Genomic DNA, 12,740 nt, shown 5'->3' on the forward strand with positions numbered 1-12,740 from the left:
GAGAGAGAGGGTGTGCACACACAAGAGAGCGGGGAGGGGTGGAGGGAGAGAGAGAATCTCAAGAAGACTTCCTGCTGAGCAGGGAGCCAGATATGGGGTTCAATTTCAGGACCCTAAGACCATGACCTGAGCAGAAATCAAGAGTTGGAAGCTTAACTGACCGAGCCACCCAAGTGCCCCTGGAAACCATCTTTAACAATAGTAAACAATATTTTAATGAGAATTTACTGAGCTAGTTGGATACATTGTGATACAATCAAAATTTTTCTTGATTGTTTTCTTTTCTGTGGTTTGAAACTGGATTTGAATAAAAGCTATTGAGGAGAAAAATAAGCTATAAAAGAAAAACTGTACCCTTAAAATATTTAACCATTTTAAATGTTAAGATGAGAATATTATAAAAATATATAATAGAGAATTACCTAAAGAAAAACCATATTTAAATCCTGAAATACGTATTTATAGGTTTGCAGATCTTTTTTCTGGAGTCATTTTATTCCTTTGTCTACTACCTCTAGCATTATTTTGCAAGAACTGAAAGCAGAAATGTTGAGGTATCCATGAGAGCGGCTGTTCTTCAATATTCTCGTCAGCTTTAGGTAGGAAATAGGGAAACATAATGAGAAACCCCACTTTTATAAAACTTTTATAAATACTCTTATAACACTTTGTTCTTGCAAATCAATGCTGCAGATTCCTAATATGCATATATGACTTGGAATGTTTTGAATATCAAACTAAATGTTAAGTTCTAAATAGCTATGAATTTATTTTTATTTATAGATTGCATTTTACTGAAAAAATAAAACAAAAGGAGCTGCCAAGAAAATATAATTACAGTATCCCCCAAATGGTTCAAAGAACTACACCAATTAAGTATTCATGCTTGATAGCATTGTAATCTACCTACCACTGACCTTAAATATTAACTGAATTTTCTTAATGACATTTTATTAGAAATTTATTAGAAAATAAGTCATGGCATAAGTGACTTATAAGTGACTTATTCTTAAAAATCATCAGCCTAAGTATATTTAGAAATTAAGGTGAAAACATATTATAGTAAATATTTCTAGTCACTAACCTGATACTCTACTGTCTTGCTACTGATTTTATTTTAGTTCCATAGTTTCTTCTCAACTTCCCTAAGAAGAAAATTAGCATTTGCCATTATAATTATGCTAGTAATTTTTAAAAAGGTTATTGGAAACCAGTAGCTAGTAATTTTTAAAAAGGTTATTGGAAACGAGTAGCATTAAAAACGTAAAATATTTATTCTTATAATTTACTTTTTCTATCTGCCCTTTAATCTCATCCCATTATCCTAAGAAAAGCTGTTACGGAATTTTATGAGTCATTACTACATTTATTTTATGTAATCATTCAAGAGTGTATTAAAACTGTGTTGGTGTTATTTTGTGTGCATGTAGTTCTTTTAAAAAAAAGGAGGGGGGTGGGACTTAGGTCTTAGGTCTCTGAAAGGGAAAACATATGCTGACAACCCTAGGTAAATATGGGAAATAAGGGGTAATTGGGGTCGTGTTAATAATGAGTTAAAAATATGTGGATCCGCTTTTGGAAAAACTTCGTAGTGTTCATCCTTCTGAATCCTGCTGGAAAAATCGCTCTCACCATGATTCCATACTAGTTTCAGAGAAAGGTACTTTCATGATATTACAAATTTCCACAGAGCTACAAGTCTGAGACAGAAATACATGAAAAGGGCATTATGTGAAAAGATACCATGGCAAGCCAGGGTCCTAGTGTAGAATAAAAACAAGTAGAATTCTTTCAGATTTTGCCATATCTGGAGTAAATTAAACTTGATAGCACATAAGAATATCTTAAATTTCCTCAGAGGATTTTAATTCTAGAATGATGTTAAGGTATTATCTAGCAAACCTGTGTACCACTTTTTAGATAGAAGAATACAAAAATACTCCAGAAAGATAGCAAGTTCTAATTAAAATTAATCTAGCCTGCTTGTTTACTTGTCGATGTGTTATCATTGTGCTAACATGTTCCAGCATTTAATATGGTGATCATTTTAATCTATTATGAATAAAATGATGCCCCCTTTTGGTCAGCCAGTGGTCCTTCCTGCCTAGTGATTCTTCATGGTCTCTGGAGTCAAATTTCATTACATCATTTTAGAAGAGCTCACAACTCTCTAATAAAGTCCACAATACAAATGCTTCACATTTCCTAACTGTCATATCTATTCAGAATCACTTTTTCCTACTTCATTTATCATACAAAATTGTAATTCTTATATCTTTCTCTTTGGCCACAACCCTTAGCTCTCTCTTTAGCTACTCCTAAGCAGTCTTTTCCTCTTATTTCTGGAAATTATTTTCCTGCCGCAATGAATTATCCTCCACTTTGTCCCTATTGAACTCAATTCGATTTATATCTTCCCACTTCTCCAATTTGTCAAGATGTTTTGAATTTAAATCTTACAATAAAGAAAGTCAGTCCACCCAAGTAGATGTCATCAGTACAAATATACTTTGTATTCATTCAAGTGATTGATAGAAGAGTGTTTGTTTTATGCCTGGAAGGTGTCAGTGTAAATGGTCTTCGCCCCCAAAGTTAATTTAGAAATGTTGCTAACTGCTGTGATAAAATTTATTACACAAAGGAAAAAAAAGTGATATAAACAATCTAATTTTTTAAATTTCTTGAATACTCTATCATGCTAGACTAAGTAAATTGAGATCATTCAAATCTATTTTTTTTTTTTTTTTGTCAATCTCACCATTCTAAAGCAATTGAAATTAAATAATGAGGTTTTGGAAATTTTTACTGATTAGTTTTCTCTGTTTCTATTTTGAATTACTTAGGGGGGAGAGGGAGCTTCTGGGTATTTCTAAACATTTTAGGTTACAATATGGAACAAATGAAAAAGTGTTATAAAGTTATCAGTAGGACTTAGATCTCTAATGCATGTGCAACCATGCACAAAACAAAATACATTAGTATAATCCTTAACCTCTTACATTGGTAATTTCCATTAGGACTGAGAATTTGGATTAGCCTATTTAGCTTATTTTCACATCAAAAACTCTGGGTGTTTTAACTTAGGAACAATCAATGGATTCATATCTATTATATGGAAGTTTCAAAATGTGTAACTGTTCCCTTTACCTCATTGTGGCAAATAATATTACTTTTTCTCCTTTTATTTTCAATTTCATAAAACACACACAAAAATCTACTTGGCATATTCTTCAAATCAGGAAAATGGTTTAATACATATGTTCTAGATGCTCTTTGATTACCCAAGGATTTATTTTTTTTCACAGTTAAAAAATTCAGAAACCAGAGAAAAAATGTAGATGATTCATTTATTATGATCATCTGGATATACACAAGTGCAGATGAATTTGGGACTTTAAGTATTTACATTAAAACCTGTAAAAATTTAGGAAATCACAGCAGGGAGACCAAAATTATTTACAAAGGATCATTTATTAAACACTTTTTTTTTTTACAAAATACAAAGATTGTTGTTCTGCATGAATACATCATATATGAAAAAAATAATGTTTTTACTGAATCTCATCTGAAGACTTTCAGAATTTTATCTTCTACCAACTTGAGGAATCAATTTTGCTTTGCAACTTGTCTAATGCCATCACCAATCAAGGGGAAACCTTTTTCTTGTTAATTAAATCATATAACAGCTAGCATTTTAAAGAAATAAAATCAGACAAAGTCTGTCAAACAAAGCTCTTTCTGTAAGTTAACTGATTTGCCTATGATCCTAAATTTTTTGTCAAGCTATAAGATAGGAAGAATTGAGGAGCTAGGTAAGTTTTATAATAATGTATTAGCAGCAGTTGATAGAAAATGCAACATAAGATTTGTTTTGTCTGTGGTACAAGAATATGTCCTATCAGACGCTAATGTATTTTCCTCTACTTGAACACAAGTAAGCACGTGCTGATTGTTTCTGGGATGACAAAGTGTATAAACAGACAGGAAGCTGGTTCTGGTTGTCATCGTGAGTGCCTGTTTTCATCAGCTAATATGAATGCATCGCTAAACTTAGTGAAGACAGGAAAATGACTTAAGGGTAATATATACAGAGTTAAAATACATTTTTTATCCACTTAAGAGTGATTTCAGGCACTGTGGCTATTCAGGATAAAATGTTTCATGGTTTATTCTTGATAGCAATTTAATTGTCAGTGCAAGCAAAAGCAAATACCTGCCCACTGTCATACTCATGACCTCGTACATCTGGAATGTTCAAAGCAAGTTCATCTTCTGCATCTTCACTCTGGAGGCATCTTGAATTAAAATGTCTCATAGTTTGCTCTTGATAGCAATTTAATTTTCAGTGCAAGCAAAAGCAAACATACCTGCTTACTGTCACACACACGACCAACATATCTGGAATAGTCAAAGCAAGTTCACCTCCATCTTCACTGAGGAAGCATCTTTCATAAGTGGCACTTAGTGTAAACCCTCTATAAATCAGAAAATGAAAAACAGACTGGAGATGGCTGAATTTAATAATATTAAAAAATCACTGTCATAGTCCTCTCTCTGTGTAAACGATGTTTGAGTAAGGCTTGCCATCACACCATTTCTTTCCTGAGAAGAGAGCTGAGCCTCGCTGTGCATCATAAGTGTGCATGCTCTGAGCTGTGGTCACTGTCGTGGCTGTCTTCATTTGCTAGAGAGTCCCCTGTCTGCTGGAGGGTGGCTGCACCAATCCCCGAGAGCTCCGAAGGGAGAAGTGTTCCTTTTTTCACATTCACCAGTTCCTTTTCTCGAGCGGCAGCTCCCTGCTGTCCTCCTTTTACTCTCTTCCATTTCATTCGCCTGTTCTGGAACCAGACTTTCACCTTTAACAAAGAAAAGGAACAAATAAAAGAAAGAAAAAAAAGAAAGAAAGAAAATGAAATGGCATTTTTTCCCTCCTTTTGGGTCGCCAATGTACAAACAGCCCCTCGAAGACTTAGGCAAGGACACTGTGAACGAGTGAATATGAAAATAAACCAGCACTGAATTTAACCAGATCCCATATTTATGATAGTGATTTAAACTTTCAGAAGATGCATACAAAGTACTATATTTCATATTTTATGACTTGCAATATAAAAAGAATAGATGGGAAAGAACTCTGTCATTTTGGGTTGCTCAAAGGTACTTGGCTTTATAAAGAGTTTCTATGAAGATCAGCTAACATTTTAATAATTATCTTGGTCAAACATTTCTTCCTCTCAAGCTCTTTGACTTGACATCTAGCTGTCAATACCTGAACCAATTTAAAACATACTCAGCTGTTGGGGAAGCTACATCTTGAAGGACCATTCTGTGCCATTGCATTCAGAAAGCTTTATATGACCACACCACCTCGGTGTGAGTTCACCTCAGAAACTTTGTATTTCCACCTATATATATATATATATTTCACTTAAGCTTTGTAGACATAAGTTTTCCTTCTAAAATTTAATTGAATTTGCCTAATACACTAAAGTGTATATATAATAAAACAAAACAAAAATAAATAAATAAGCATTAAATGACCATTTATTTTCAGAACAAGAATAAAATTGGCATCATTTCATCTTCTTGTTTTGGAGGAACTTTATGTTCCTTTCACATTGTATTTCTCATCATTGTTTATTCTTATTAAGCTAAATGGTCCTTTTACATTGCATTGATCTGTCTACTCCACTCAAAGTTACCACAAGCCTGAATTTCGTGCTTATCATCTCTAAACCTTTATATAAAACAAGCAAACAAACATAGATAACAGTTTGTGCACATGTAACCTGAAAAAGTACTGTTTAATTTTGCTTGTCTTTTAGGCTTATCAAAATGGACTGTCTAACTACAGGCTTCTTGACCTATCCATATTGATTCAAGAGACTTCAATCATTCATTCTTTATGATCATATACTATTCAATTGTCTGAATATACCACAGTTTATCCATTCTTCTGTCTGTGGGCACTTGAATTCTTTTTTTTCCCCCTTTTATAAATGATGCTGCTATAAACATTTTCACATTTGTGTTCTGATAAAATATGATAGAACTTCTCTGAGTGTATATCCAGGGATTGCATCAGTGGGTCGCAGAGTATATGAACATTCAACTTAACATGATAATACAGAAAAACTGTTTTCCAAAGCTGCATCAATTTACCCCCCACATACATACATACAGTCCAGTGTGTAAGAGTTGTTATTGATCCACATCTACATCAACATTTGGAGTTATTTGGAGTTACCAATTTTTTTCCAATGTGACTAAAAATGTTATCTTACCATGTTCCTACTTTGCATTTCCTGATTACTAATGAAGTAAAATATCTTTTAAAAAAATATTATTTATTTATTCGTGAGAGAAAGCACAAGCAGGGGGAGCAGCAGAGGGAGAGGGAGAAGCAGGCTCCCGGCTGAGCAGGAAGCCAGAGGTGGGGCTCAATCCCAGGACCCCGGGATCATGACCTGAGCCAAAGGCAGCCGCTTAACCAACTGAGCGACCCAGGCATCCCTGAAGTAAAACTTCTTTAAAATGATGCTTAAATCTTCTTTTGTGAAATGCCTCTGGTATGTCTTGTTTGCATTGAATTCTTTTTAATTTTTTCTTTACAGACTTTTAGAAAATGTTCTGAATGCTAAATTAATGCTTTACACTTATATGGCTGCTACTATATTCTCTCAATTTATAGTCTTTTTCCTTTCCTTAAAGTGCCTTTTGATGATTGGAAACCCTAAAATTTAATATACTCAAATTTATCAATTGCTATCACTTTCACGTCTTCATTAAGAACCCTCTTTCTCCCAAGGTCATTAAGATATTCTTCTATGTCTTCTTCTAAGAGTTTTAAGGTTTGCATTTCAAATTGAAGTGCTTAATTCATGAAATAATTCATGAAATTCAAAGAAAAGATCTAAATTTTCTTTATTCCATATGTATAACAAGTTGCCCAAAACTATTTATTAAAGAGTCCACCGTTTTTCCAGTGATCACTCTTTCAACTCCATCATAAATCAAGTTTCCATGTATGTACAGCTTTATTGATGCACTCAATTTTTCTAACTCTATGACAAAATCACAGTCTTAATTATTAAATTTCATAGTAAGTCTTTATATCTGGTAGAAATAGTTCTGTTTTAGTCTACTTCAGGAATATTTTGAATATCCTCCATTTTCATTTAAAAACCAGTATCAGTTTCTGTAAATGCACAGTGCTAAAGAGAAGGTGATGAGAAATCTATTAAATTTCCAAAAATGTATTTATTTTAGTGGTCTTCAGATCACAATACTCCATCAAAAGTAGTACAGCTTCCCCAGATGTTTGCATCAAAAATAAGAAAGAAAGAAAGAAAGAAAGAAAGAAAGAAAGAAAGAAAGAAAGAAAGAAAGAAAGAAAGAAAGAAAGAAAGACATTTCTCAACTCTGGATTTTCATTGGCCTATGAGGCCATAATTGAACTCTTATAAATATACATTACTCTAAATATATATTGATCCATTTGACAATTTAAAAAAATAAGAAAATGATGAAAAAGATTGATTAAAAACTCAGAAAATGTAATAAAAGAAGATTGGTTAAAAACTAGCTGATTGGGCTGCATGGCTACCTCAGTCAGTGGAGCATGCGACTCTTGATCTCAGGGTTGTGAGTTCGAGCCCCACATTGAGTGTAGAGATTACTAAAAAATAAATAGGTAAACTTTAAAAACAACAACAACAAAAACTAGCTGATGGGTGTTCATGTGTTACTGTTACTTAATAGTGAAACGATCAGTAGTTGCCTTTTATTATATACCTATTTAAGGCTGGGCAACTATACTATAGGTGTTGTTTATGAACTATTTCTAATAGTCATGATTTTTTCCAGATACCTTTGACATTATTCCGATTTTTAGATGAGGAAGTTGAGACTCAAAGGTTAAGTAACTTGTTTAGGATTACACAGAGGGGAAAATGGGGTGCCAGGATTTAAACCTGGGGGTGGTTTGGATTCAGACTGGGCTTTTGTTTTTGTTGTTCCTGTTATGTTTCAAACTCCTACTTTTTAAGTATTTAGAATAGAGAAGTAAAGCATATAAAGTATGTGAACTCCATCCATATGATTACTATCATTCATGTAATTCTCCCACTCGATATAATTAGGTTCGTAAATATGACACTATTTCCTGTACTATAATTTAGGTAATTATACTACTCAATTTAATTACCTTTGCAAGCTTGACATTGCATGTTGCATTAGATCTTTTCCACATGAGTTGGGTTCTACTCCTGGCTTCACTTCTGAGTTTCTGTGTGAATTTGAGAAAATTATACTTCTCTCTACCCCAATTTTCATATTTGTAATATTGGAATAATGAGCCTTTCAAGATTCTCCATAGGGACATTTTCTCCGTGGACAATTCCAGATGGAAGAAACACATCATCATCATTGTCACCAAGAGCTGAAATATTCAGTCAAAATAATCTTAGCAGAAAATGGGAGGAATAGATTTCTTTTAAAATCTACACTTACTTCCTTTTCTGGGAGAAGGGGTACAGTAATTCTATAACAGTATAAAACCTGTTATGTGCAATTCTAAATGAGAAAAATGTAAGAATATGGTATTGATTTTAGAAGTTGTATAGGCTATTTTGTGTTGTTTTCTGTGACCATGTGAAAATTTGCCACTTTACTTTTTTTTTAAACAGACTGATAAAAGGCTTTCATAATTTTCAATGGTAGCTATATATACCTACATAATGTATGGATATATGAATACATAAAGACACACACATGCTTATGGATGTGAAAGCATTTGATAATTATACAGTAATTATATACTATTTTTCTTTAGAGATCAAATTACGTATTTGATACCAGAATGCCATGAAATTAATAACAGAACAAAAAACAGCAACAAATACATGATGGATACATATAAAAATGGAAAAATATCAAAAGTCAGTGTGTCCAGATTTATTTTCAAATATACTATAAAATATTGAGGTGAATTGAAATGAGAAAGATTTAAGGGAAAAGCATATGTTTTTCTACTAGCATCACAGTATTAAAAACAAATCTATACACGTAATCCCAGATTATAAATCAATATTTCCACTAGATTATTAACACCAAGGTTTTATAAATAAACAAACTATAGTCTAATTTAGTATCATTTTATAATCCAGCTTCATTGGTTGAATTGAAAAAAACAGCTTTTTGTTTTGTTTATAAGTTAGCTAAACTATAATCATTCAAATGCCTGACACTTCATTTTTAAAAAATAAATATGCTATTTATTTTGATTAAAGTTTACACGTGCATTTTATATATTAATCTGCATTTATAAACTAGACAGAGTAAAATCAATCTCACATTTCCTTGATGACTTTCAAGCTCCATTTATTCATTCATATACTTCATATTAGTGAATGTCTAGCAACAGCTACTGTGTTAGACCAAAAATGGGAGGGATTAGAGGGAGGGAATGTACAAATGAATAAGACAAAGTCCCTGCCCTCAAGACATTCAGAGTCAAGAAAAGAAACATGTAAGGAACAGTTTACTGACTGTATATGAAAGCCTTTGATATAAAGATTAGCTTCATATTTTATAGAATATCCTTAAACTGTTTGTTGTTCTAGTTGGTATCGTTGCTAATCCACCATTAAGAGATTCTCCCAATGGTCCATGATATAGTAAAGAACTCTACCCCTATGGTCACTGTTCCACACGGCTATACTGCCACATAATTATTATAGCAAATTATTTCTTTCCTCTGGGAATCTCATGCTCTTGATATTATTGGCATCCGAAATTTTTGTCCTAGCAACCTAGAGCAATACCATAGGTTCCAGGAAATTGGGTCATCAAACATTTTGCAGATAATTAAAACAAATCTGTCCATCTTGGAGCATAATATATAAATTTTGTGAACTTTCATTATTTTTAAGGGGGTCCTAAAGCCAATTTTAGTTTCTAGTATACAATTTCTCTGGAAAGTGCTAGATAAATGAGGTTTTGGTTTTTGTTTACAAATATTTCCTTTTTCAAGCTTGGATCTAAGGCAAGATTCCATATAAAGTGCATTTTGTTTTGTTACACAGTATGATTACCAGCTCAGATAAAAATAAATTCTTTATCCCAAGAATTTGAGTTATGAAAAAATACTATTATTCATGAAATCAAAGCAATATGAACCAAACCTTATAGACTCCTAACATCTACGCATACAGATAGCTTTCAAAAAATATTCATATTAAAAAGTAACAAATATATAACAGCCCGCTGTATTATGGTAGTGAATATTTTGCTCAGTTATTCACCTTACTTTTCAGAACATTTGCTTATTATGAAGAAGTCTCACTTGTTATCCCTTAGTATTTACATTTCCTGGATGATCAAACTACTGTTTAAATAAACAGAAAATCATTTGTTCACATCTTGACTGTTTTTACTGAAGAAAGCAGCCAAGTGATTTTTGCTGTGATTAATTTGTTTGAGTGATGTATTTCAGAATTTAGAAATCATATTTTGTCCTGTGAGAATCATTGCTGCCATTTGCTAAACATTTGTTTTATCTTTTTATTTAATTTATTTAGTCATTCACATTACAGCCTTCCATATAAAAGTCCATAATACCTGTCCTTTTAGGGCTCACAATATATCACAGGAGAACACAAATGAAACATGCATCTGCAACTGCCACACAATTTCCTAAGATGACCAGAGGCAAACAGATTGATAGGATGTTAGACTACATAAGGCCATGACCCATATTTATATAACACCATAAATGTCTGTCTTTTGAAGAAACAATCGTTAACACCAAACATCTGGACGAAAACTGAATATTTCAGTGACATATCTAGAGGTTTCTAAACATCTGGAATTTGTAGATTTAATACTGTTTTCATTTGTATCTGGGCGCTTGAAATACTGTAGACATTATCTAACAAATATTTATTCACATCTTTACCACGTGAAAACATGCGAAGAATAATTTCATTAAGTACAATTTGCAGATTTAATCACATGCCCTGTGATTAAATTTGGTCACAGCAGCTATCTGGTAAGCCAAGGTAAACAGACCCTAGAAAGACTCAACCAAGTAATTCAGTGGCAAAGTCAGCAGTTGAACTGAAGAATTAGAACCAAGAATGCTCCATAAGGTAAGGATGAAAAATGTGGAAAAGAAATACTCTTCCTGCCTGAATAGATTCATATCTGATTAAGAGAAGGAATCCCTTAGCTATTTTCCAGAAGTGCACGGAAGGGGGTATAGCTCAGTGGTAGAGCATTTGACTGCAGAAGTGCACGGAAGCAGCAACCAGCTGACTGTGCTGTTTCCATAGCCGTGAACTTGGGCTTGGGAGCTACAGGGTGTGTGTTGAGGACGATGAAGGGTGTTACGACATATTCCATGACTAAAGCCTGAATCCCTGTTTAGAGGGCTGCCTTTCATGACTATCCTCTATTTTAGCACAATGTTTATGACCAATGAATCATTTCCTCACCTCTATAATTTTCAGTTTTAAAGCCTTTTTTTTTTCCTATTTAGAATGCTTGAGAATTAGGCTCACCAATGTAGTCATAAAATATTTACTATTTTGCATATTTTTAAACAAACTGAATACACACTAGCTACTGGGAGCCATAGGCAAATTATATATTTCAAAAAAAATAACTTTTTTGAGGCAACAAATGAAATTCTCCATAATAAATCATATGTCATGGGTGTAATTACAAGCCAATAGCACATTTCTCCTTTCCAAAAAGGCAACCAAAGTAGTCATTCACATGATGGGCAACATTTTCAGAGGAGTGATTCCTTTTAGTTGACTTTTTAGAAATGTCACACTAGTAATGGATGCTAACAACAATACCTCTTTCTGTCATAGCTGAGGAAATTCAACTCAAATGGCTTATTTCAATAGTACTAATTTACAGTGAAAATTCATTATTCCTAATGCTATTTCTTACACAATTAAAAAATAGGTGTGCCTTTTAGTTATTTTAAGTGAAATACTGGTTACCTAAGCATAGTATGAACATATGACTTCAGTAAATTTGTGTGGACACACCAAAACTAAATTAGGAAACTTTATCCTTTATTGTGTTAAGAAAATCCCTGACTAGCAAATCTTTAATACATAGAATTTGTGTATTCTGAGCCACTACCCGTACTTATTTTGTTCACACCCCTGAGATCAACTAGAATGATGGCCTTTGTTCTCAACATTTTGCCTAATCTCTGGACTGATGTTTAACAAGAGTTAGCAGCATATCACAGTCAGTATATACCATTTTGACTAACAGACGCTTCTAGTCATGATCTAATTAAGTGAAACCCATCAAATAGAAGTATGTGGTTGAAACATAGGAACACACTATTTTTATCAGTACAGTAGAATAATAGGCAACTTCCTATGGTTCAACCTAATGAAATTAATATTCTGATTACTTCTAGACAAGCTTAACTTCATTATTATAATATATATGAGCCTTCACTACACTCATCATTTCATTTACTAGATTTAGGGATCCTTCCTTAGACCTAGGATTATTTTAAGAAAGCGTAATAGTAATTATTACTATCGTATTCAAATGCACTGACCACAAAAAATAGTCAATAACCTAAATATCTGGGAAAAGTTCAAAAATTTAAAAACAAAACAAAACAAAAAACCAAAACTGTCCAGGGGCGCCTGTGTGGCTCAGTCGGTTAAGCGTCTGCCTTTGGCTCAGGTCATGATCCCAGG

At 33.0% G+C, this 12,740-nt stretch overlaps 1 protein-coding gene across 1 annotated transcript in view; it reads right to left on the minus strand.

The window, feature by feature from the left end:
- Positions 1-3,452: 3,452 nt before the first annotated feature.
- MEOX2 (mesenchyme homeobox 2) overlaps positions 3,453-12,740 on the minus strand; it is a 65,793-nt gene continuing 56,505 nt past the window's right edge. The window contains exon 3 of the mRNA XM_036068888.2: positions 3,453-4,856. Within this exon, the coding sequence (XP_035924781.1) occupies positions 4,632-4,856 (225 nt within the window). The 3' untranslated portion in view covers positions 3,453-4,631. The remainder of the gene's footprint in view (positions 4,857-12,740) is intronic.

The sequence above is a fragment of the Halichoerus grypus genome, chromosome 12 (genome assembly GCF_964656455.1).
Source record: "Halichoerus grypus chromosome 12, mHalGry1.hap1.1, whole genome shotgun sequence".
NCBI lineage: Eukaryota > Metazoa > Chordata > Mammalia > Carnivora > Phocidae > Halichoerus > Halichoerus grypus.